A 27,317-nucleotide genomic window follows, 5' to 3' on the forward strand; every position below is an offset into this window, starting at 1 on the left:
TCCAGGACAGGTATGGGAACCACTGTTCTAGAGATAATCGCGTTACTCATCTCAATTGATGACACAGGTCATTCAGTAGCAAAGGGCAGAGTTGTGTTTGCTATCCTCATATTGTAAGACCCTGTTGTGAAGGAGCAAATCAACATAATGCAACACTCATCAGAAGTAGTGTGACGTAACTAACTAATCTTTCAGAAAGCCTGTCTGGATTTAAATAGAGATATACGTAATCCCATTCAGCACTTAGAGGAGTTGTCAGGGGGAGCCAAGCCCAAAGAGGGGCCAACAGCAGCACTCAATACAACGCCATCCCATTGTCTGGTTGGAGAAAGAAACACCGAAAGCAGAGAGAGCGTGAGACAAGAGAGGAGGCAAGAGAGGAGGGTGGGTGAAAGCAGAAGGAAACTCAGCAAATCTGCCCCTTTGACCCGTGTACAGCTTGGGAATATGGGGAACACCAAGAGCGGTGCTTTGTCCAAGGAGATTCTGGATGATCTGAAGCTGAACACCAAATACACGGAGGAAGAGCTCTGCGCATGGTACGCCACCTTCCTCAAAGAGTGTCCGTCCGGACGCATCACCAAGGAACAGTTTGAGGGCATCTATGCCAGTTTCTTTCCAGATGCCGACCCTACTGCTTACGCTCGGCACGTCTTCCGCAGCTTTGACACTAATGCCGACGGCACCTTGGACTTTAAGGAGTACATTGTGGCGCTGCACCTTACCTCGTCCGGCAAGACCCTGCGCAAACTCGAATGGGCGTTTGCTCTGTATGATGTAGACGGCAATGGGACCATCAGTAAAAATGAGGTGCAGGAGATCGTACGAGTGAGTATCGCTCATAATTGGCTTTTTAATGCACACCCTGCATTTGCTGTTGATTGAGTATGGAAAGTGTGTAAGACTGATGTTCTTGGGGATCGTTAAATGAGTTTGTTTGCATTCATTGCTCATGGTAAATTGCAGTATTTAGTCCAACACTTGTGACCAGATGGTTCAAGAAGCTCAGGATAGATTACACCACCCGATAATACAAGTCTCAATCACTTGAGCATGCCCGATGCCAGTAGTTTCCAATATGTCATTCATTAGTGTTATGTTAAGCGACAGAATTGTAATATTTTGCATTCTCCCGGTAACAGTCAATATTCAACATGATTCCTGTCGAAGACCAGAAAAACCTTCCGGAAGATGAGAACACACCAGAAAAGCGAGCTGACAAAATCTGGACTTTTTTCAGAAAGAAAGAAGATGGTAATAACTCATCACACAATGTGCTATTGCTGCAGACTACATGAATCATGATGTGTTCTCGTAATCAATACATCCTCACAATGTCTTATTGTCTTCATAGATAAGATTGGAGAGGGGGAATTCATTCAGGGTGTCATGGAAAACAAAGACATCTTGAGGTTGATACAGTTCGATGAGCCAAAGAAGATTCAGGAAAAACTCAAGGAGAAGAAGCATTAATGGCCACATTCCCATGAGACTGATCAGAGCTTGATTTCCATTAATTTGACACCAAACCTACACGACCCAGACTGATTCTCCAGGCCACACACTGGAGACATTCAGACACTCTATTCATACACACTTCAAAGCCATAAACCAGACTAACCTAGCTTTTCTTATAACACATGCAAGACTTGTGCTCTGGATCACCACCGCTACCTGAAGGGCCTCACTGCTATTTCGATTGCTTTTAGAATCCAATCGATAAGAGGTCCAATCGAATTAGGCTCGTGTTAACAGTCTCTGCTCAATCCTCTTAGAATCTGAAGGTCGGGTAAGACAAATCCACAGGGTCCAGTGGCTCTCCTCTTTTAGATCCCTTCAGGGTTAAGCAGGGGCGTGTGTAGAGCATTTTAAATGGGGGAGGGGTAGGGGGATGGGTAGGCTGGGGCACTGCCTCCAAATGAAAAAAAAAAACATTGTAGAATCAATGGTACACTATTAAGAAGTGCAAACCTGCAAATGTTATCTTAGGGAGCTATTTCTACCTGATCTAACCCTTACATTTCATTTTATCACTGTAACCTAATGAAGGTTGATTAGGTTAATAATTTTGGGTTGAATAAAATCAAATAAATTACATGTTACCACATGAGAAATTGTACATATTCAATGAAGGAAAATACTTAAAGGGACTTCAAAGCTTTACTCAAATGAAAACACTTTCATCATCCTCATGACAGTACATATGGTTTTGCCTTATACCTAAAGGCTACAACACACACCAGTTGTTGTAACGTGCGGAGTTATACAATTATAACATATAGAGTGTATACACAATGTATATGATAGATTGATTGCACAGTGTAGAGAGATTCATTGATCATAACACAACTTTGTGTGATCACAATGAACAAAGAGTGACGGCTTTTTAGTGATTATGAAGAGAGCGCTCTTTGAGAGCTTTCTATAATCCATTCAAAATGCAGAACTTTTGTTTTTCGGCCACACTCGTTGCAAAGTTTTGGGAATTACATCTGCATATTTATGCGGGATTCACTCTCGACATAGCAGTGATTGACATAGTGAAAACTATAATGGGACAAAATATGTGAAAATGTGCATTAAGACTAGAGCACCCTCACTAATTTCAGAAGCAACCTCAGTGATTTATTTCTGGAAACCGGGACTGGTTGATACACTTTTATTGTATAACTATATACAAAAACAACAAAAATACAAATGCACTAAATAAAATAATTTAATAAATGCATATTTACAATAAGCACTTAACTCAAATAAGTATTAAATAATAAAATAACTAGAAAAGGCTGACTATAATCAGCTTGCTTCCATTTAGTGGGATAAGCCTGCTCTTTGTCTGAATTAAAAAAGCCCTTCTGGTCTTGTTATTAACATAACTCGACATATAACTTCTGCTAAGGAGAAATTACCTAACATTAAGTATATATAAGAGTATAGCCACCTATATTGCCCATGCCAGATTCAGTGAGAAATTAAAAAAAAACAAGCCAATCACAAGATATCTGGTAGCGGGGCACCTGGGGTGGGCAATCAGATTTCTGTGGGGGTCGGTGCCACCCCGACAACATGACTGTTGTACTATTGAAATAACCATATACAAGCCAGTCAGGACTGACTGTGTGGTTTCGGTCCACGTATTTGTATATTAATTTAGCAGCCTGATGTACAGATGTCAACACGTCATTCATGTTCTTTTTTTTCAATTATTCAGTTTCAATATACTGTACATAAATATATTTTTGAGCTGATTTTCAATGCAAGTAACTGGTAATATCATGTAACCACCACTTGTTGTTTCAGAAAGTTACTGACCTACTTTTGTACACAATATTATCACACAAAAACAAAGCTATCTCAAAAAGGATATTTAGCTGGACCTTTAATTAACTGATTGAGTTCAGAGTGAGATTAGTGTCTTGAGTCTCTAATCAAGTTTAGACTTACTAAACTTGAATACTAGAAAGGGCTCTCACCCTGAGTGTATCTTTATCATGTTGACGCTGCTTATGACCAAAGCTCTAAGGACAAGCCTGAAACACAGGGGCTTACCACCTCCTTTTCTTAAAGCCATCTTTAGCTCAGGCTAATGCATGGCCTGGTTTCAGCACTAGGACAGTGAGCTGCAAAACAATGGGCAAAGCTCTGCAGCATGGCTGCTTTTGACTTAGTTGAAAACAGAGGCTAAAAGGTCACCTGAGAGGATCATTATTTTTAGTAGTGTTGCATTAAATTGACCTGATGGAAGTCTTGTTCATGGAAATATGGGTTTTTGGTTTAGTTTGCCATTGTTTTGAAGCAGGGGTCCAATGTTTGTCTGGTTAGCTGCAAAAGTTAGGCTATACACACTCTGCATGCAAAAAAACAAACATCTTTCTTCATTTACAGCCATTTGGGAGTTGGCTTGTATTCTTAATTCTTATTCTTAAATACTACATGCTAATGTTGCTAAAAATAAGAAACCTCAATGGTGATAAACAATTAGAGCTCTTTATTATTATTATATTATAGACAATGAAGTAATTTCCTGGTCAAATTCAACAAACATCATATCTTCATAAACATGTTGATAAATGAATATTATCAATGAAGACTATTAAGTTGAGAGCAAATAAATCAACATTTACAATATTATATATATATAAAAGATCTAGCTTGGAACACAGACATTCAACTGAACGGTTCTTCAGAATACACAATGCACACCATTGACATCAAGTTTCAATACAACTTCTGCAACATGTAGTTCTAGAATAGCTTGGGCTACGCAGTACAGTAAACTTGTTACATGCTAAACAGCAAATGTAAACCAGTCATACCCCATGTTAGGTGAAAAGAGAGCGACTGTTAGTAACTTCCAAATGATAAAGTAAATAATAACCTGAATGCATTACCTCTCATGGTACAGCATTTTTCCTTATAAATTTTAGATTTACCTTCACATTATAGGACATGTTAATTTGCATTTTACAATGTTCTCAGCTGTGCACTTATGATCCAAATCATGTATTTCTGGCATGCATGAGGTTATTTGCGACTTGCAGATTTATTTTTACACTAATTCCATGCTTGATTTTATTGTGCAACGTATTTATCTAACTCTAACCACTAATGTTTTTTTCCCTATATTGACCGATAGTAAAAAAATAAATACAAATCTGATAGGAATTTGAATGAAAGCACAGATATTTTCATTTCCCAAAGTGTGCTTTTACTTCCTGTGCTATATAAATATATCAATTTTCTCAATATTACTGTATAAAGTTTGAAAATTGCAATGTTTCATCTATCTTCCATTATTGGAGCTGTGCGATTCGAACAGTGTGATAATTAGCTGCCTATGTGCATTCAGCAGAAAACTGTTGCATCCAGTCAAATGTTTACATCTTTTAAAGCATAGTATGACAAACACTACAGAGAGGTGAGCATGATGTAGGATGAGCCTGACAACAAATACAGACAAAAAAAAAAAAGGCCACACACATGTTTACAATTATGTACAAACACTTAACACAATAGATTGTGAACATTCCAAGGCAATTAACCTTTAGGCACTAAAAGGTGTACATTATAACACAAATCATTAGAATTCACATCTGATCCACCTTTGATTGACACCCGGATTCTACAGCCGAACCATATAATTTCACCATTAAGAATAAATTTAGATGCCAACAGGGTAAATCTGGCTGCATAAGGGGATTTCTTGGCTTAAACTGGAAAAAATTATATGACTTTGCTATCAAGTCCTGGCTTGTTGACATCTTTCATGAACACAATCAATGGACTAACCACCACCATTTAACTTACACATCCATTAACCATACACAACTAGTCCTACATTTAGATAAAACATGCTTTTCTGTAAAATAAATCTGCAAATATATGAAAATATATAAATTCCATACTTAACCAATGCAACCTGATCCCTCTCTCATAAGGCTGTAGATTCACCAGCAGTTTATGTGGAGTTTGTGAAAATAGCATTAAAAACTTTCCACTGCATTCCTTGTTGCAAAAACAAAACTTTTTTTTTTTAAATACAATACAGATTTAACAATATAACTACTAAACGATGATATGCTTTAACTCCCCCCACCCACCCCACCCCGTAACTTTGATGCTGGTTATTTCTGCTAAGGATGAATAATTTTTGAGGTCTTTGAACACCTTTATGGCATCCTGAAGCTGTCCGCTTACATGTGTTCAAACGTTTGACTCACGCTTTAGTCCAGGCAACTATAAAGATCTGCAAACTAGCTGTGTAGTTCAATGTGTGTACACTGTTTCAACACCAAAAAGATTAAAAAAAACCTGATTGGATTAAGTTTGTTTAACAGGAGTCCACTGCGGCAAATGAACAAAGAGGTGTTTTACTGTACAGTATTCTGTTCAGATCTATACATCAATGGTGCCTTTACTACTTGAATCATGTTAATGTAATTGACATACCGGGAAGTCTTAAGTAGCATATTATTCAAAGCACATGCAGGATTATATGGATGGCTACTCAGTATCATAATGCGTCTGCTGTGCTGCTGTCCTTTTCCGTCACTCATTCCACATGACATTAAGAAAATCTTCTATAAAGCTTTGTGTAATTTTGTAATTATCTAATATTTTCAGTGGAAATCCACAAAACAAGCAGTGCTTCAAGGGGTGATACCTGTATGGCTTTGGCTGAGAGGCTGAAGTACTCAGGTAGACAGGCATGCAGGTAGATTCATATAGTACAATGTGTGTGTGTTTTGTCTAGATGTCCATGTCCACAGGTCTCAGATCCCCCGTCTTGTGTTCCTTTACCCAGAGCTCTCTGTCTTTGGCAGGATCCACACTCTGCAGAAGCTGGTCCACTGGCTCCATCGTCTAAGAAACAAATCAGAAAAGATTTTTGCAACCACATACACTGCTTAAATATACATTAAATTAAATTAAATTTATGCATTTAGCAGACGCTTTTATCCAAAGCGACTTACAGTGCATTCAGGCTATACATTTTTTTAACAGTATGTGTGCTCCCTGGGAATTGACACAATGCTCTACCACTGAGCCACAGGAACATTACTACCCTTCAAAAGTCTGGGGTCAGTAAGCTATTTTATTTTTTTCTATTCAGCAAGGATGCATTAAATCGATCAAAAGTGACAGTGCTGCCGTGTACAGTATAATGTTATAAAATAGTTATATTTCAAATTAATGCTGTTCTTTATCTTTAGGATCAAACCAGCATATTAGTATGATTTCTGAATGATCATGTGACACTGAAGACTGGAGTAATGATGCTGAACATTCAGCTTTTCACAATTTCAATTTACAATATATTCATACAGAAAACACTTTTTTGAAATATTTCACAATATTACTGTTTTTGCGGTATGTTTGATCAAATAAATGTAGCCTTGGGGAGCATAAGAGACGTCTTTCAAAAACATTCAAAAAAATCTTAGACAAATTTTTGAACAGTAGCGTTACAAGGTAATTTTAAATAAATTATATAACAATAATGGGTCATTCTCAGCAAAGGGTGCCATTTGTGCCAAATTTGTGCAAGATTTTGATATTTATAATTTTAGTACATTTTAGTAAATTCTGGTAGCATCACTCTGGTGTGATTATGTTACATTTTACATTATAATTGAATTGACATTTTTCTTTCAAAACATTTTTTGTGCCAAACCTGTTACATTCAAAATGTTTTGGGATTGAAATAAAAAATGTGTAGTCATTTATATTTTAAATTAGTTTAAATCAAAATGTAGATATTTTATATAATCTATTAAAGTGTAAATGTAATGAATGGGGACATGCAAACCTGGTCAATATTCAGACAAAAATGAAAAATCATGTTTATTATTTAAAGTTTAATTTCACACTGACTGATAATAAACGCTTATTGACGCTAATAAAAGTCATTTTAATGGGTAAAAGCTCATATAATGTGTTTAATTGTGTAGAATATGTGTAGAATTTTTATGTATGCTCAGTATGTTCATGCTTGTAAAATAGAAGAAAAAAAACAGTAATAAAGCCATAGTATCTCTGTCTTCAAATGTGCATGCTCAAACATATACAGTAACTCAGTTTTAAGAGGTTTAAGTCTATTTTGGCCACTTCATCAAGTGTCACAGGAAACATGTCCATTAAGGCTGAGGTCCTGATTGAGATTCACCTGCTAAACATACTCGGACTGATGGCAAGTGTTACTCTGTGAAGTTGTGAGCACTGGCAGCTAGTCTCCTGTGAAGACAGCAGCTTTCACTAGCACACCCCGAGGCCTCTGGAGCAGGTGTTTACACTCTGTTTGCCCTGAAACACGAGCTGTGTGGATTTTTAATGTGTCTTTTAACATGATAACCGAAATCCACACATTATTTTAAAGATTATCTTAGCAAGCACAAATACAGAGGAATGGAAGCGTTTGAATTTACAGTACAAGAGTTATTTGCTGAGATAGCTTATACACTATAACAACTTATGTTATGTTTCCATTTATTTTTTACTTTTATTTTAATTTATTGATTTTTTTTTACTTTGTATGTTTTAATCTTTCAAACATAAAAAAGTATTAGGACACTTAAAAGTTTATGTATATCTTTGCTTTATATAATAAAATATCAAACCTATTGCACTGAAAAATTATTGGTTTAACAATTTTACGCGGAAATTGCTAGTAAATTTCACATTTACCGTAAATACCAAGTAATTATGGCAAGTAGCATGAATGATTAAATAATAGAACCGAGGACTGAAATAGTATTTTCTTGTAAACATATTGTACAATAATCTTAAAAAAATAAAAATTATATATATATATATATATTTATTTATTTATTTTTTTTTTTTACAGTGTAGTTTGTACTTAAAAAAATAAAACAAACACACTTTTAACAAAAAATATATCCTGTCCAAATCAAGGCTACATCTATATTCATCTGGATATATTTGAAAATGGCATTATCGTTTTGAAACGCTCTCCATCCACACTACCGTTCTTAAGTGCTTTCCAAAAGCTGCATGTCCACACTGAAACATCTGTAAATGTTTAAATCACCTTGCAGCACATGTGTAAAACATCATTAAATTGAACTTTTGCAACATTATTAATTAATAATAAAAATAAATTTTTTACAAATTATTAATGTATGTGTGGGAACAATATGTATCACATGACCAAACATGAATCGATGTTTTCAATTACCTCCATATCACAGTCCACACTACAATGCGAAAACAGCCTTTTCAAATGTATCCATTTGAGAACGTCTTCCAGTGTGGCCGAAAGGCCAAAACTTATTTATGTGGATGGATTGACATGGATATAGCCTAAGGTGGAGAAGCATCTGAACACTTTCTGGATGTCAAACTTTAGTGGATGATGTTGACAGTTAAAGTGATTCTCTACACCTGCGGTTCCTCTGCTAGGACACATAGGTAAACCTCAGGAGAACTGATTTCATACATACATTAAAATCACCAAAACACCAGCTGATTCAGTCACGGAGCACAAATGTCTCAGAAAAGTGAAACGGTTTCTGAGAAAAGCTTGTGCAGCATTTATTTGCACTGAGAACAGAGCACATGATAAAGCTCATGTAATGAGATTCTCAGATCATATGAAAGATAATTTGAAAACCGCTTTAATAAAATTCTAATGCAGTACAGATAGCTGCCGATAATATCTGAATATGAAGCAAAGTTGGTTTATGAAACTGGGTTCAGCTGGAACACACTGCTGTTACTCACACTTTGGTTGAACATATCCGTTTCATGCCGCAGTGTGGTGTACTGACGCAGAAGCTGCTGTATCGTCTCTACCCGCTCCAACTCCAACCTCTCCAACTCCTTCAGAGTGCAAACACAGACAATCACTGATCTAGGATCAGTCTATATTGCTATTAGCTGATGGCTCTGACAAAAATCTAATTCATTTTCTTCATGCATGGTGAAATTCATTATTCATAATCATGTATAAAACCTTTCAAGACAGACTTACCGTGAGCACAGAGATTAAGCAATGATATATGATACAGAAGCCACAATATTTCATTTCATCTTTAGGATGTTGCATTACATTTCTAAATTCCTGGTAAAGAACTACACTACGCATAATCATTAAGAGAGATCCACCAATCGGAGAAGCTGAGGTTAGCAGCAACCCATAAACTTTCTCCATATTTACATTTTAGTACTGTACAAATCAGAATATTTTCAGTAAATCAAAAAAATATATAGTTTTATACTTATAATAAATTGCTATCAGTCAGTAGTTTTATATTTATCATTTTATTATGGCATATGCAGTGCTTCATGGAATGTGTAGTTCATTGCCTAATCAAATAATTAAATGTTTTTATTTTATTTTATTTATTTATTTTTTATTTATCTAAATTTAAATAAAAATCTGTGATGAATCATTTCAAAGCTGGTTGGTTTAATTCATGCTTACAACCCTTTTTTAAAGAATTCAGATTCTATAAAGAAAATAAAGTGGGGAAATATAGAGCTTGGAATTATAGTTTTATTTATTACTATTATTAATAACAGTACATGAAATAATTTATTGAACATTAGTGTGTTTTTCCGATATTGCTGTTGCTGCTATTTAGTAAAAGCAATAAGCAATTCAAATTTGAGCATTACAGTTTTACCACAATTAAAAGATGAATAACAAAAACAACAATAAAAGGTATCTTATGGATAATAAAATGATAAATGAGCCTCATAAAGAAGAATCATTAAGAATATTCAGAAATCATAATAACTTCATATGCATGAAGTGTCATTTTGCACAAGGAAACTAGAGTAATAAAATAATAGAAACAATTACCAGGCTTGTGGTGACCATCTCCTCAAACCACTTTGACTGAGCCTGATTGTAAAGGTCCACACAACGCATCAGATCATCACCTATTCAGATAAAACACAGAGAGAGTCATTATAATCATAGATGCAGTTACAAAAAAATTTTATAGAAAAAAAATGTAGTGTGGTTCATGCTTACAACAAGTGGGGAAAAAACTGCCAAAGTAACAAGACAAAACTTGGATTTCTGGAGCATTTCAAACTAATAAACATATGCAAAATATATGACAAAATACATATAAAAAATCTTTCAAAATCCACAAGAACTCATGAGGTTAAATTAAATTAATTTGAGCTATTCTTTCCAAAGTATGCAAGTGTACACTGCATAATTCATGCAATCAGATGATCATTCAATATGGTTTTTAATTTAAACAGATTTTTTTCCCCGAATCAAGCTTTTCTTGATAGTGAAACAAGACTTTGCTTCTCAACTGAATAAATTTTGTTTTAATGATATTTGGATATTTTCAAAGATACCGATTTACTTTATTTTTTATTATTTAATGTTTTCTTATTTTATAAGTGCTTGACTTTACCAACAGGGTTCAGTTTTAACTCATTTATTAGTATTTGTATCCCCTTCTGTAACACAATAATCACAGGTATCATTTAAACTCAAGCTGTTTACCAGGAAAAGCTGTTCCCAAACAGAACTACTGGGTTTTACAATTACATGCATAATTAAAGGTAAACCGAGGCAAAAGGAGACAGACATGTGAGATAGAAAGAATATCGACATCTTGGAAGAAAAAAAAAAACCTAGATCGCTCCATCTATATGTAAATGAGCTCCAGGCTTTAAAGACATTTGCATTAGTGATTTCAGCCATCATGATTACTGAAGGAAAATGGCATTTGAGCTGTGCTTAAAGGGGTCATATGATGCGATTTAAAATTGTCCTTTCTCTTTGGAGTGTTACAAGCTCTTGGTGCATAAAGAAGATCCGCAAGTCCGCCGGCCACTCCTTCGTCGAATCCACCGGTCGCGCCATTCTCAAGCCCGCCGGCCGTTCCTCACTCAAGCTCACCACCACTCACTCTATAAACTGTATGCCACTCACTCAAGCCTGCCCGCTGCTGCTCACTCAAGCCCGCCGTGTGTGACGCTGTGTTTCGTTGTGAAAGCGAAACTACTTTGTTTGGCCTTCCAAAAGAGGACACGACTAGAAATCAGTGGTTAAGTTGTATTTACAACACTGTTCCAGAACACTTCAACCCAAATATTCAGATGTGTGCATTTCCTGGCAGAGTAGACTACAATGCCCGCTGTTCTGACTCACAGACTGTAAGTAAGTCTTTTATATTTAAAGAATTTGCCACAAATGCGAGTTTTGAGCAGAGTAGCGCATGTTGTGTCATTTCTCTGATCACAAATGCAGACATGGTTTTATGTTTACGCGGCGTGATGCAACGCAACGCGTAAAAAGACAGTATAAGTCATTATAATCCGTAATTATGTCCCCACTGGATGCAACAAATGCCTTGTTAATAATGGGTTTTACTGGTTTTGTCTCGTCGCTCCGGCCGGACAGGGCATCACAGTATAGTAAGGTGGCGTAACATTTCCTTCACACGTTTGAGGTATTCGGCCAATCACAATGCACTGGATAGCTGGCCAATCACAGCACACCTCGCTTTTCAGACCGTTGAGCTTTGTAAAAATCAACGCGTTTCAGAAAGGCGGGGCATAGAGGAGAAACAATAATGTACAGTATGTGGAAAATAATGTTTTTTTTTTACCTTAAACCACATTAAACACATTTCATTACACCAAATACACAAAATAATGTTCTTTTTAGCAACATCATATGACCCCTAATGTTTGGCCGTTGATTTATAGTGGGAACTGCGACTTGCTCGTTTGAGTTTGAGAAAGAGAGACACAGATAACATCATACAGGGCTTTTCTACTGAGCTCAGCTGCAGAGGAAAACACTGTAAAGCTCTTGGAAGTGGCACAATTAAAAACAATCTCCTGCAGTCAAGCAATAGAAAATATCTCTGCAAACAAAGAAAATCAAAGCTGATAATCTAAAACACCATTTGACACTGATATCTTACAGCATAATTATCACGTGGCTTATTGTAGCAGGAGTGATTCTAATTAATAACTATGTGTTCAATAATATAAACGAGTTTTGTGGCTGGATGCCAACGTGTTGCTTTGCATATGAATTGCTAATGTGTTCTGGGTGGTTATTGGGATGTTGCTTACTGGTTGAAATTAAAAAAAAAATCTATAATATTCTGGTCTTTAGCAAGTTCCTCATTCAGTGTAAGTCTAAGGCAAGGTTTTGCAGACCCCTAAATATAATCATCTCCTTTCGAGAGACACCCATCCTAAAATCTAAAGGCAATTATACATTTTCTTGTATAAAGCCCCTTTTATACAGTGTGAGACAATATACAAATTCCATCATACTTTAGTTTGGGGACCAATTCTTATGGGGTTGGATTAATGCCGAGTTCACAGTGCACGGTTTTAGCCCGATTTTTCACTCGCCGACAAATGTCCGAAATCGGAGGCAAATCGGTGCTCGTTCACGGGAGTGACAATCACGCAGTGTGAATTACCAAAGTAGTTGGTATGCTAAATATCTGGAGCTGTCGGCGATTCACAATCACGCTGTGTGCAATGATTTCTAACTGAAAACTACATCGGTGATGACCTACAGCCAATGAGAGACCAAGATACAGGGCAGAGGGAAGTCCGGGAAGGAGTTATAGACCAGAATATCAGTATTTTAATAGATATATGAACAATTATATAATATAGAAACAAGCACAAATATTTGCTTGACCAGCCACAACATCAGCATAACAGTTACTGCAAAATTATTTACCTCCAACTCTCTTTGCAGAACACCTAATCCCTGTTCCCTGCATCTCCCTCCTGGATAATCGGTTTTTCTTTTTCTCGTTGTAGCTGGAAATCAGCTCACAGACAATTTGCGGGCTATATACATATATATATATATTTTTTTTTTATATAATTCCAGTCTCACTCGAGAACTCCGGTCTGACGCACGCGGGTTCTCGCGTTATTTCCTTATCACTTCTCGCGTGTGTTTTGTTGTGAAATGTAGTTTGCGGACCAGATAGAGCTGTCTTCCTATTGTGAAGTCATGCAATGTGAAACCCCCTGTCGCCGATCCATCGTGCAATGTGAACACAGTTAATATGTGCTTTATAAGTACTAATAAACAATAATAAATAACAACAACAATAACAAAGCTAATAAGCAAATAGTCAATAGTGAGAATTGGTCCCTAAACTAAAGTGTTACCACTAATTCACACAAGTGTGATATTACAACATGTTGTTTGCAAAATAAAATGACTGCCTTGAGTGTATACTGTAACTGTATTGGACCTAAACTTTATTACCCGCTATTTATTTTTATACATTTTAAAAACTCCAAGGAGCAAGATAAGAGTGACAAGGGTGGCAAATTGCATTGAAAGCTATAACATATTTATAAATATAAACAATTCTTTAATGTGAATTTTTTTCTCTCCTTACTGTTAAATTATTTGGTCTTTATTTCTTACTCTGCTGGGAAGAAAATGAAATAATAATAATATAAATTTGGCAAATTTGTCATTTTTTTGTGTTAACATTTAAGAAATATATAAACGTTAATTAATCTGACATGCCTGAAAACTCATTTTTTGTATGTATGTATCAATCAATCAATCAATAATATTTCTCAAAGCAGCCACTTGTGGATTGCAAGCCACTTGTCACCCATTGTATTGTCTGCCAGAGAGAGAGAGAAAAAAAATCTAAATAAGATTACATATTTAATTTGTTTATCTGCATGTCAAGTGACCATTAATTGGCATTAAAAACATGTTATATAGTGGTACTTCCTGTTACTTTGAAGTGAGTTAATTGTTATGCACATCACATTAATGTTGCAGTTTTCTGAAATTGAATAGTGAAGCAGGAACTTGTCTCACAGTGCTGTTTAGTCTAATCCACTCAGTGTTGTGGCTGTGCGTGAGTCAGTCATGGTCATTTGGTTCTCTGTGCTGATGGAGTCAGTCTATAAGCACTGAATAAGACACCATTAGGGTCCTCAATAATGCACCAGTATCTCAGGCCAACAGGTTGAAGGTGGAGTGAATTCTCCCCCGTGACACGTCCTACCATGTGAACCTCGGGGCTGCCAGGTCTTCCTGCATTAGGGATGTGTGAGTGTCCAGCTCAGGACAAGTCCGGCATTGATAGTAGGCGTTCGGAGCAATAAGAGGCTTGGCATGCTGATCATCAGCTCCCACAAGGCCCATTTTCCCACTGCAAAAATAGATTACTCCATGCCTTTCCCAACTCTGTCTGGAACCAATATGGCCTGGCTCCTCTTAAACACAGACTCCTGGGATTGAGCCAAAGTCCTCTTCCATCCCCTGCACTGTTCTCTCCCATCCTGTTTGTCATGCCTCTCTCCCCTTGCTCAAAAACACAGTCTCATCTTCACAGTCTCTGCACGCTACAACAATGACGCCCCACGCAAGATTTCACCTCAAAGAAAGCTTCTTACTCAACACAAAAAGGATAGACCCCAGATTACGGAGGGTTCGTTTCATTTGTAATCCATCCTGAGTGGAAGAGAATGGCTGGAAGTTTTTAAAACGAGAGACTACGGAGGAAGTCAATGGAGCAGCCAGGAGTTTGTCTGCCAGTGCAGTCTGTTACAGTGTTATGACAGCTGGCAAACTGTGACTTGAGGATTCTCATAGTTGGAGTATAATTGCACACAGCTTCTTTATCCTACAAAGCCTACTGTATCATATTTGATACGCAAATTTCGGCCTCTCTTTGTCAACCTGATCAAAACTGTGAGTCTTTTTAATGAAGTAAACATGAGAATAACTTTATATTGTTATTAATATTTCAAGATGAACAATTGATGAGAAACATTTATTTGTACATCTCTCATTTATCAATTCATTGCATTATATGATTAAAAAGACAGAAAAACAATAAAAACTTTGATCGTAAAACTAAGCATTTAAATATCACCTTACTGTACATATGATTGTCCGATACAGTGGCAACTGAAATTTATATGCATTTTATGTAAGTAGTCAGTTATACTTACATAAAGATCTCATTGATTTATATTATAAATTCAACTTTTGGAACATATCAATATCAGCATTTACACCAATTTGCATATTTTGCTCTGTTTGGGCATCTGAATAAAATAAATGTATTTTTTCATCCTCGTGTATGAGCTCCACATGTATTATACTATATGAGCCATAAAAGCCTGATCTGTCATCTATCAAATATGCTACAAACCATAAAACACATACACAAACTAGTGGGGCTAAAGGAAGAGTGAACATAATGAATATTCTGTCAAAACATACTCTCATGTCATTTCAAACCCATACGACTTCCGCAGAAAACAAAAGTAGATGTTTAGCAGAATGACCAAGCTCCTCTTTTACATTAAATTAAATTTTTTTGCAACTACAGGTTGTCAGGCTCCAAATGTGCTATATTTGAAGTCCTCTGAAGCCATACAATTGCTTTGTGTGAGGGCCAGACTGAAATTTAAGTCATTATTCCTTGAAACCTTTCCCATCCACTGTAGTTCTCAGATATGTTCCTTTAATAAATCGTATATAGAGCCAAAATATCACCCCTGCAAACTTGAACTAACATTGTTACTCCTCTTAATTTCAAAACACAATGGGTTTAGTAACATCTTGGATGAAAGGAAAGTGTCCTCAGGTTTAGTGTAGTAAGACCATACTAGCTCAGGCTTAATGGACTGCTTTGTACTGATGCTCTGACCTGCTTGTGTGGATTTCCGTCTGGCTTTTTTAATATCCTCTTCTGTTTTGTTGCTCAATTTGATCTCAAGCTGCTGTGTTTTCACCTCAAGATCCTTCTGTCTGTCTGCTAGAGCCTTCCGTGCCTGCAAAACACAACAAAAACAAGCAATGTAAAGACTGCTCTTTAGATTAAATAGGGTACAAAATATACATAATTTTTTAGGTGCCTAACCTTCAGAAAACAATGTTGACCATCAACTTCAAAAGGTCAAACCAAAACTTGAGAGATTTATTTCATTTTATTTTCTATATGATTTGCATTTTTTTCAAACCCTAAATTGACAGTTTAAAACCCAGATGTGTGAATTTGTAATTTTCTATTTTCTACCAAGTAAAAGCTGGAGCAACTACTGTTGTTAATAGATGTTCCCACTATGCTGTATACAATCACATAAAGCAATGAATCATATGAGCTTCACTGTCTGCAATCCCATTGATAAATGCTGCATTGCCAGACAGTTAAACTGTGCTCAACTTCGATGCATTGCAGTGTTTCCCCTGCCATTATTTTAGGGGGGCGGCCCCCTTGCAGGTCAAGTTAATTTTATTTAAATATATTTTCTCTATAGCGCCAGATCACAAAAGAAGTCATTTAAAGTTACCTTTCCGATAGAACGGGTCTATACCTTGTTCTTTTATTAAACAAACTAAATAGCTTTATGTTATTTATCTTATTTACACGAGGGCATGTAATTTCGGTCTCTACGTTATGGTCACGCTCTCTGTATCATGCACAGCGGAGTTACGCCCCGACGCGCGCGCACACACAAGTCACCCCAGCTCTTCGGCTCTCTGTCTCCTCCTTGGGCTCCTCTTCCACCGGCTCCGTCTCCATCAGTCAGACCCCTGATACCTCCAGTGTCACCTTCATGGTTCCTCCCTCCAGCAACTCTACCATGGAGTGATAGTGGAGCGTCTGGAATTCGCTACTTAAGGGGGGGGCTCTGTCATGATCTCTAGTTGGAGTGCCCGTGAGCTTCACTAGAGGGCACCCCATCCCGGACTTTACCACTCCATCAAAAAATTCATTTCCCATAATCCTTTGCCCGGACTCATCAACACTCACTGTTAGAACCCGTGTCTCATTTACCCTGTCTGCTCACCCTATATAAGTCTGGTTTAGGTTGTCATTCTTTGCAAAGTCTTGTAAGTGTTACACTGCATCTGAGCGTTTCTCCTGTTTATATGTATCTTGGTTTTTGGACTCTTTGCCTGTGTTCTCTGCCTTGTTTAGTCGGACTGATTGCCTGTGTGTTGACCCTTGCCTGCTGTCTGATTCGATTCTGGATTTTACTAATAAACACTGCATTTGGATCCTCACTCAGTCTCTGAGCGGTCCGTAACAGCTACAAAAACACGTAGAAACCTTTGAAGCTCCCCTCAGCGATCACAAATATGATGAAGATCTGGTCAGTCACACTGGCGCTCCTAAATATTTTTTCATAGTCGCACGCAGTAGTTTTCAGTCGCAAATTCGACTGATATGGTCGCACTGTAGAGCCCTGCAAAGATATATGTGGATAATAGCTACTTTGAACAAAACCCACTTTTATCTTATTGACAAAGTATGTGAATTAGAATCAGAATCAGAAGAGCTTTATTACCAAGTATGTTTACACACACAAGGAATTTGACTTGACGACAGGAGCTTCCAGTGTAGAAGAAAGTACAAACATAGTGCAGACATACATGATAGTGTAGACATACATAGGAATAACACAGTAGGGATGTAATATAAAACTAATATAATAAAAAAAAAAAAAATGTAATTGTTTAGATAAATGTACAGATATGTTTATTAGTGTGCAGATAGATATGTTATTTACAAAGTGTGCAGTTTAATATAAATATACTATGTTAGTTGTATAATTTTGAAAGCTTAATTGTTTAGACTGAGTATAGCCTGTGGGAAAAAAACTGTTCTTGTGCCTTGCTGTTCTGGTGGTCAGTGCTCTGTAGCGCCGACCAGAAGGCAACAGTTCGAAGAGAGAGTGGGCTGGGTGTGAGGGGTCCAAGGTGATTTTTTTAGCCCTTTTCCTCACTCTGGAGATGTAAAGATCTTGGAGGCTGGGCAGAGGGGCACCAATAATCCTCTCAGCAGTCCTGACTGTCCGTTGTAGTCTCTTGATGTCTGATTTGGTTGCTGAACCAAACCAGACAGTTATGGATGAACACAGGACAGACTCAATGATAGCAGAGTAGAACTGTTTAAGCAGCTCCTGTGGCAGGTTGAATTTCCTCAGCTGGCGAAGGAAGTACAACCTCTGCTGGGCCTTTTTTGCAATGGAGTCTATGTGAGTGTCCCACTTCAGGTCCTGAGAGATTGTGGTGCCCAGGAACCTGAATGACTCCACTGCAGTCACAGTGCTGTCCATGATGGTGAGTGGGGGGAGTGCAGGGGGTTTTCTCCTGAAGTCCATGATCATCTCCACAGTTTTGAGCGTGTTAAGCTCCAGGTTGTTAAGACTGCACCAGACAGCCAGCTCTTTTCATGAATTAGTGGTCATGATACAGGAATTTCTAACTTCAATACCTTGAAAAATATAAATTTCAAAGTACCAGTGAACCGGAAGTTGCAACTGACTTCAGTGATGTATTTCCAAGTGAAACGGAATTTTGAATAAAGGGCGGGGTTTTATTGTGGTGCACCTCCTCTCCACCTCTTGCTCATAGCAGATTCCCAGTTGGATAGTGGTTAAGAATATCTGCTTGTTACGTCTGACATCATGCTTCACCGCTTATGGGTCCTAACGCTCTGCCAGAAGCCCCCCAAAAAACAACAAACTGTGCATATACACACTCACGATGTCATGTAATACTGAAAAATTATAACCCTACCCTTTATCTCCATACTGAAATCCCAGATAGCCTGACAGTGATTCAGCTAAAATATAAGTGTCTGAGACAGTAGGCGCGTTTCCATTACAGATTTGCGCAAAACTTTGGCGATATTTTCTGAATGTCGATAAAAAAGTATTGCGAAATGACGGCGTTTCCATTAACCAATGTTATGCGGCTAAAACATAACATTTTGCCTCTCGCGATAAGTCATGGCAACGGATTTTGGTGGGATTTTGGCTATATTTATTCAAAGGAGGCTTATGCGTGTATCTTTACAGAAGCAGCACAGAGGGCCGCTTTAGAAACGTGCGTGGCACGGCTGGAATAAAGCACAGACTGTATAAAAACATAAACACGAGCATTGAGTGGCCGTAATCAGCTTCAGTGACCGTATCAGAGCCACACTCGCACCGCAGACGTGTGCAGTGTAAATTGTCTAAGTATTAATAGTAGGGAGGGAAAGCCCCTTACTGGAGCGCGGCCACTTATGAAGTGTTTCTTGGAGGTTATAGTGCGTTGAAGAATGATCATATGACTTTTTACATAGGCCATGTGACCTGTAAATGCGAAAAAGCCGTTTCCATTGCAGTTTTGCGAATTAATCCTTTTTCGCATTGCCTGAAAAACCACCTCATGCGAGCGTAAAAACTTTTTTGCGATATATGGCCGTTTTTGCGAAATTGACGCGTTTCCATTAGGCGTATTTTCAATTCGCAATTTCAATTTGCGCAATTTGAAGGGTAATGGAAACGCGCCTACTGTGAGCACGAGGACTGTAGTGTGCACAGCAAATTTTTTAATGCTTAGCTTAAATATGTAATATTAATTAAATAATGATCATAAATGGCTGCTGAAATAGTATTCTCAAGTGAAATGAGGAGAGGCTTGGACCTGGAAACAGCAATCCTTACGTCATGACTTAACAAGAGGTTTCTCCCCAAGCTGTCAAACTGACGTCATCAGAGCAAGAACGCCATTCCAGAGCGGAAGCCAATTTTCAGTTTTTGATTAAAGATTACGACGGCAGACAATTTTTTTCCCCAGTGTATTGACTTGCACGGTTTAATTGTTCACCACAAGACTAGTAATGTGCACTAAAAAGTAAGTAGGGTCATTTTTGATTTCATGACAACTAATCATTTTCAATACCATTGGAAAAACTAACACATACTACTGTATACTGCCATATAGATATTTAAAAAAAAAAAAAATTGTACATCCATTTTTTCAAGGCAATCATTAGTTCAAGATTATTATTAAGCTTTTAAATTAGTTTAATCCAAGTCTTCTAAAAAGACACATTCGCTTTATACAATTAACAGATTTTAATATAGGCTTTTATTTACATACATATAAAAATGTATCAATTACCATTACAAAAACTTAATCTTAAACATTTGCTCATTCTGCGCATTTGTGTCTTTAAAATAGGGTAACTTTGTTGCAAAAGCTTACAGCACAAGGAAGCTTGATTTCAAATTTGATTTCATTCTTAATTGAATTTGCAAACAAATTACACATTCATGAATACATTTATAAAACAAATTACCTCAATTGTGTTGCAGTATCCAAAATATGACAACACTGAACTTTTATAAGCAGTGATTTAAGAGCCATATACAGTATGTTAGGCCTATTTATTTAGATAAATGGAACATCAGATGGCTTTGACCCTAATGTCTGTACAATGTAGTGATGCAGTTAGGCAAACTAGGATATTTATACCAATCAGACAAATATCCCATTCCAAAACATTTCTAGCATAAACTTACATTGTAAAGAAATTATGTTCCATCTTTGATTGTTGAAAGACTTTCTGGTGCATTTGACTTACAGCCAATAAAATTTCCAGTAGGATTTTCATCGATCAGGCTTGGATCTATTCTGAATGGTTGATAACTTTTGACAAAGTTTAATCCATGAGAAAAGTGAAATCATTTCTACTTTAAAAGCACGGAGAGATCGCGATTGCACACCGTCTGCGCACAAGCAATATCGGAGCGAGAGAACAAGCAGTTCATTTGTAAAAATTAGGCCTATTTGAGAGCTCGCATCCAGTTTTCTGCCATTACATTGACTGTGTTTTCATGTTACAATAAAGCGCTCGCCACATTTGCGCGGGAATGATTAAAATTATGCGAAATACCTGCAATCCCGCGCGGACATTCAGACTCTGTAATTGTCAGGAGGCGGATGCGTGTCAAACTCACTGTCGGAGAGGAGAGAGAAAACACAGCGGCTTTTCCCGGTTCAGATATCAGGGCTGTTATTGGTCCATTTATGGTCGGATATCTTTATTGGCTACTGAAGTGCCGTCAAATGTTTGAATATCAATTCAAATTGTGGGCGTACTAAGTAACGAACTATGATTTAAATGTAACGAAGTAGATTATTTTGCTTAATTTGTACTTAAGTACAAGTAAAAGTACAGCTTTAAAATATACTCAAAAAAGTACAAGTACCCGAAAAAACTACTTAATTACAGTAACGTAAGTAGTTGTAATTCGTTACCTCCACCACTGGTTATCACTGACCAGATATGCAAATTTCATATGCCTGGGCTTTAGATGCTCATTGGCTTGTCTCCACCTATCAGCTGCGAACCCGCCTTGCAAGCGTCGCTATAAGCTGTGTCTCATTTAGAAGGCTGCGTCCTCCGGAGGTCGCATTCGAAGGCTGCATACGTCATCGAGGCTGTCTCATTTCAGAAAAGCAAGTAGGACACTCCGAATGCGACCTTCTTTCACAAGAATTCGGAGGATGCATGAGGTGTATCCTTCGCTGCTACAGATAACCCACAATTCTTTGCGTCGCCGTGAACAACCGTTGTTAATTTGAAAAATGCCGGCGCCGGCAGATGTAACGTACACACAAGTGCAGATGTGGTGTTTACAACTTACCTTAGTTCGCCTCGGTAAATACAGATAAACTTTGTTTTAAATATCTTCCTCCTTTTTTCTCTAATAGATGTCTGCTGTACGTACGCTGCAGTTCCTCAACATTGAACAAAATAAAACAAGTAAAAGCATTTTTTTTTTAAATTACTTTCCAAATTTAGAAATAATTTTCCTTCATTTAAGTAACGTTAGTGTGAGAGCGCAACCATGCTCTAAATGTTCATTATAATCTGATACGTTTCTTACAATTTGGATTTTTTGTATCTAAAGCATCAACACATATACAGGCAGTGATCAGCAAACTAGGATGTTTTACAGTTATGACGTCAATAAATTAGTCTTCATCAGCACAGAAACTATGCTCCACTTACTATATATAATCCATTACGGTTTATTTGTAATTAAGTAAATTTACGTTTCGCCGGATTGCCCTTCATTCACGTCTTCGGTTTACCCGCGCTCATAACATTAGCACAGAATCAGTTGACCAAAAGAACCAGTTCGGTTCAGACGTGCTGTGCCAGTCATAGTAGCCTACGCAATCTGTTCGGTAGCGTCACGCTGAATCGCGCATGCGCAGTATCATCAGCTCATCGGTTCTCAAATCGGAGATGTCCGAAAGAAACAGTTCTCGGTTCAGTGTACTGGTGATCCGCAAACCGATGCAACCGGTTCTTGACTCGAACGAGGACCGCTCCAGCAGTGGGCTTGTATGTTCGTTATCCGGCTGCTCTGCTCCTGTTCATCTTCAGTTCTCTCTTCACAGCAGTTCAGTCAGTGTACTGTTTGAGTAAATGAATTACTCCGGGATATTGGTTCATTTCGACACAGAGGGAGTGTCAGCCATGTTAAAAAAGTGAATAACTTAAGGAATTTGTGGATTAATGCTACTTGGAGACGCGAACCGTTTCAAATGATTCAGTCCGATTTGGTGAACTGGTTCAACCGGTTCATTAAGAAGAACCGGTTAAATCGAACGATTCGTTCGCGAACCGGACATCACTACGGCGGGATTGAATATCGTTCCCATAATGGAGAAATGTCTCCGTGATGTCTCGTGAAAACTCGAGAGGGAACGTCTCCTGTTTACTATCATAACCTCGGTTCCCTGAGAGCGGAACGAGACATCACGGAGGTCGCCGTGTTTGCTGCTCGACCAGCTAAGCGGCGTTCAGTATCAAATTCTGACGTAATTGTCGCGTGCACCGCCTTTTATACTGCCTATCGAGCGTGTCAGTATTTGAATGTGATTTGCATACTTCGTGACAATTGGCCAGTCATTTGGACTGGCGTGAGCCAATAGGACTTCAGGGAAGGTTAGCTTCAGGGAAGGTCGATAGCTTTAGCTCTACACTTACGTGGCCTTTTATTTCATTAATATTATATGCAAGTACATTTTTTTATATAGTTCTAAGATTTAAGTACAATGAAGCACACTTATTTTTCACAAGAGTTTAAACAAAACATTCACTAAGTTTGTACCTTCTCCACAGCAGCATAACGGCTGACCAGCTGCTTCCTCAGGTCAGCGATGTGGTGGTCGTATTTCTTCATGTCTTTTTTAAAGTTGTCTCCTCTGAAGGTCAGTAAAGGCTTCTCGACTTCACTCTGGAGCTGGAGACAAAATCTTCTGCATCAGTTACACAGCTCCATGGCATATCTGGGCATGAACACTGAACAACATCTGAAATGAACTTGTGGGGTGTGTGGGTTCTCTGAGACGACTCTTACTGCTTTTCAGTGCATACATATTTGGATCGAGTTTTTGCTTTAGTAATGGTGATGTTCTTTAAAAGCAAGGCTTTTTTGTTTTGCTGTCTCCGTTAATCATACGTGATCTGAGGGAATAAAACTGCAGAATCACCTCCATCTTTCTGCAATTGATCACCCACACTAGCGCTAAATGGAGCACGCTAGTGTGAACACGGGAAAGCACAGCGGTGGAAATAGACAAATCACAGCAGACTGAAGAAAGCTGTGTCGCTCATATACAGGCAGCTAATAACATCTCTGAGGGGAAGCTATTCAGTACAGCACAGAAAAGAAATAAAGGCCAGATACTTCATCTTCCCTGACAATGCATGAGCTTGAACCGCCAGTTTCTCAGCTGGATTTTATATCACCTCTATTGAGAAATATCATTACAGAAAACTGAGAACTGCCCACCTTTGAGGAGAACTTGAGATGGACCTCAGCTTCATCAGCTAGACTCTTCTTAAGTTGGGCCCAAGCTTCTCCAAGAGTCCTAAATCAAACCAGAACCCAGGAAGGATGGTTAAAGCTAAAAAATAATGTACTTCTTTAAAGTATAACAAAAGATTAAAAATTATAATGTACGTTAAAATAAAATGTTTAATTTGACATTATTACACAGTGTACTTTTTAAAAGTGCATGTTAAAAAAACAGTCATGAAAGTATCTCTCTTTAAGTACACTAATGTGGCCTTTTATTTCATTAATAACATTATCTACAAGTACATGTTTTTAAATATATACTTTTAAGATTTGCAGTACACCAAAAGTGCATATTCAATACAATTAAGCATGTATAAAGCCTTTTTAATTATGTGTTCATTTATTTTTAAACCCCCAGTCAACATTTTAGTACATTTACATCTTCTCAACTTGATCTTTATATAGCGCAATGCTCAAAAATCTTTTAATTCCAATTTTTTAGTTAGAAAAGCAGCTAACAGGCATCCAGTATACAAACTCCTTTAATACTGCTTAAAAAATCATCTTTGTAACATACCCTTCCTCTTGTGCTGCCATCGGGAACATGGAGAGTTTGGAAAGGTTCTTGGCATATTCCTCTTCGATTTTTATCCTGAAACATCAGGCATTCATCAAGAAAAGAAAGAGATAAAAAAGAGGCATCATCTCATATAGTACTACATGTACACCATGCCAATAAACTTACAAGTAAGACATGATTGTTTTTTTGTTTTCTTGGTAATACCCTGTGTTTTTTAATATAGCTGTCTTTCAGCATCTATTACTGTATGTTGGTGCTTTCCAGTGGTGGACGAAGTATACAAATCGTACTCAAGTACTGTACTGTAAAAGTACAGATCCATATAAAAAAATATTACTCCAAAGTAAAAGTACTCAGTTTTCAAATTTACTCGAGTGAAAGTACAAAAGTACTTGATTTTTTATGTACTTAAGTAAAAAGTACAGATAGATGAATGTTTATTTTGCGGTTTTATATAGGCTATACTTTTATAATTTAATTTTATATTAGCATATATTGTTTTATAATCCTACTGCTCAAAATACCTGGGATTTTCCCAAAATAACCAATAAGGAAATAATGAATATAATAAGGAAAATATAATTCGATTTTCATAATGATTTTTTTTCTTTTCAAACCTTGTCTGTGTAAAAACACCCCTGGCCAAATGCCCCCAGAGGGCATCACTTCCCACTTTGACAAACAATATAAAAACAGACGTCACATAGGGCTAAATGCATAGCATTTTAGTAAAACTGCTAACGCTACAGCAGCGGGGAAGATGAATGTGCATGAGTTATTTTATTTAATAATCTGTGTTATTTAAATTTTTTTTACCAAAAACATAGAGACTCTGATGTTAATGTGTCTGCATTCAAGCATTTCAGTGGGCTTAAACAGATCACCCTCTACAGCAGATTTAGCTCACAAACAACTGACAGCTTTGACCTAAATATGATTTTCAGTTACAATAATTAATCCTAAAATTCGACATTAGTAACTTACTTTTAACAGCATCAGTCGCCCGCACGCGCTCACAAGATCTCCCGGTTCTTACTCGTGAATTCAGTTCACTGGAGAGTCGCACTAAATGGATCATTTGAGTCAGTGAGTTGTCGACCAGAGAACAGCTGCAATCGGATCATTCCAATTCATGAATGAATCGTTTGGTGCGATTTGCGAAACGATTTAACAGGCTCATTGAAAAGAATCAGTTCGTTCTTGAATCAGACACCGCTTCTGTCTGTCGGAGCACGTGATATATTATAAGGAGTAACGATACGTTTTATGAAATGTAGTGAAGTAAAAAGTATGATCTTATGCTTTGGAATGTAGTGAATACAAGTAAAAGTTACTCAAAATAAAACTACTCCAGTAAAGTACAGATACTTGAAAAAAAATAACAAATTACTAGTGGTGCAACAGATCACAAAACTCACGGATCGGCTCATTTTTCAGATCAGCAAAAAAAAATAGTGAAAGCTTACTTTAAGTACTTCTATACCACAGCAAACTACTAGTTCAAATTACTTGAATGTGTAAACTAGCAAGACAAAACATGTGCAAATGATAAACTTGAACTTTTTGATGGTTAAATTTAACAGTTAATCTGCGAACAACGTGCGTGCCAAACCATGCAGCCTGATCTGCACGGATCACGAATCATATACGATCTGTTGCACCCCTACAAATTATAAACGCAAATGCAAATCTAAAAAACTAAATAACAAATCAAAAAACACAACAATACATCAGAAAACATTATAACAAGTCAGAAAACACAATGACAAATGCGAAAACAAAATAACAATTCAGAAAGCACAACAAAAAACCTCAGAAAACATTATAACAAGTCAGAAAACACAATGACAAATGCGAAAACAAAATAACAATTCAGAAAGCACAACAAAAAACCTCAGAAAACATTATAACAAGTCAGAAAACACAACGACAAATCAGACAAACCGGAAAAGGTAGGTATAGTTTGAGACAGCGCCATTGGTTTGGGATTACTCACCGCTGACTGGACGAGACATCTGTCAGTCAACGTATACAACGTATACATATATATATATATGTTCTTCGGATATACATATATATATATACACACGTACACTGCCGTTCAAAAGTTTGGGATCAGTAAAATTTTTTTGTTTTTTAAAGAAGTTCTTATGCTCATCAAGCCTGCATTTATTTGATCAAAAATACAGAAAAAAAACTGTAATTTTGTGAAATAGCCTATTATTGCAATTTAACAAAACAGTTTTCTATTTTAATATACTTAAAAATATAATTTATTCCTGTGAAGCAAAGCTGAATATTCAGCATCATTATTCCAGATTTTAGTGTCACATGATCCTTCAGAAATCATTAATATGCTGATTTATAATCAATGTTGGAAACAGTTGTTGCTTAATATTTTTTGGGACCTGTGATATTTTTTCAGGATTCTTTTGATAAATAAAAAGTTTAAAAGAACAGTATTTATTCAAAATAAAAATTTGTGTTGTGTTAAATATACACAACTATTCCAAAAAAAAAAAAAAAAAAGGTTTGGGGTCAGTAAATTTCTTTTCTTGGTTTTTTTTTTTTTTAAAGAAACTTTTAGAATACTTTTATTCAGCAAGGATGTGTT

At 37.0% G+C, this 27,317-nt stretch overlaps 2 protein-coding genes across 5 annotated transcripts in view; one reads left to right on the forward strand and one right to left on the reverse strand.

Annotated features, from left to right (window-relative positions):
• The first annotated feature begins 223 nt into the window (after nucleotides 1–223).
• Nucleotides 224–2,695, forward strand: LOC107583783 (recoverin-like). Its single transcript, XM_016270098.1, has 3 exons — nucleotides 224–828; nucleotides 1,143–1,254; nucleotides 1,355–2,695. Exons 1-3 carry the CDS (start codon nucleotides 448–450, stop codon nucleotides 1,471–1,473), a joined length of 612 nt encoding a protein of 203 aa, XP_016125584.1. The 5' UTR covers nucleotides 224–447; the 3' UTR covers nucleotides 1,474–2,695.
• Nucleotides 2,696–2,749: 54 nt separating this feature from the next.
• The window catches only part of LOC107583758 (growth arrest-specific protein 7-like), a 57,874-nt gene continuing 33,306 nt past the window's right edge, over nucleotides 2,750–27,317 (reverse strand). For all 4 annotated transcript variants that reach the window (XM_016270088.1, XM_016270073.1, XM_016270081.1 and 1 more), the window contains 7 exons: nucleotides 24,701–24,775; nucleotides 24,115–24,193; nucleotides 23,431–23,562; nucleotides 16,170–16,293; nucleotides 10,325–10,404; nucleotides 9,241–9,339; nucleotides 2,750–6,363 (listed from right to left, as the gene is read on the reverse strand). In XM_016270088.1, coding sequence (XP_016125574.1) covers nucleotides 6,250–6,363; nucleotides 9,241–9,339; nucleotides 10,325–10,404; nucleotides 16,170–16,293; nucleotides 23,431–23,562; nucleotides 24,115–24,193; nucleotides 24,701–24,775 — 703 coding nt within the window. In that variant the 3' untranslated portion in view covers nucleotides 2,750–6,249. The remainder of the gene's footprint in view (nucleotides 6,364–9,240; nucleotides 9,340–10,324; nucleotides 10,405–16,169; nucleotides 16,294–23,430; nucleotides 23,563–24,114; nucleotides 24,194–24,700; nucleotides 24,776–27,317) is intronic.

The sequence above is a fragment of the Sinocyclocheilus grahami genome, unplaced genomic scaffold (genome assembly GCF_001515645.1).
Source record: "Sinocyclocheilus grahami isolate Dianchi unplaced genomic scaffold, SAMN03320097.WGS_v1.1 scaffold5.1, whole genome shotgun sequence".
Classification (NCBI taxonomy): domain Eukaryota; kingdom Metazoa; phylum Chordata; class Actinopteri; order Cypriniformes; family Cyprinidae; genus Sinocyclocheilus; species Sinocyclocheilus grahami.

What these genes read in the sequence shown, in the direction of transcription:
- LOC107583783 (XM_016270098.1), top strand. Translation starts at nt 448, where the DNA reads ATGGGGAACACCAAGAGCGGTGCTTTGTCCAAGGAGATTCTGGATGAT. An exon ending in AGGTGCAGGAGATCGTACGA is followed by an intron (nt 829 to 1,142) that starts GTGAGTATCGCT and finishes TCCCGGTAACAG; the next exon opens with TCAATATTCAACATGATTCC. An exon ending in TTTCAGAAAGAAAGAAGATG is followed by an intron (nt 1,255 to 1,354) that starts GTAATAACTCAT and finishes TTGTCTTCATAG; the next exon opens with ATAAGATTGGAGAGGGGGAA.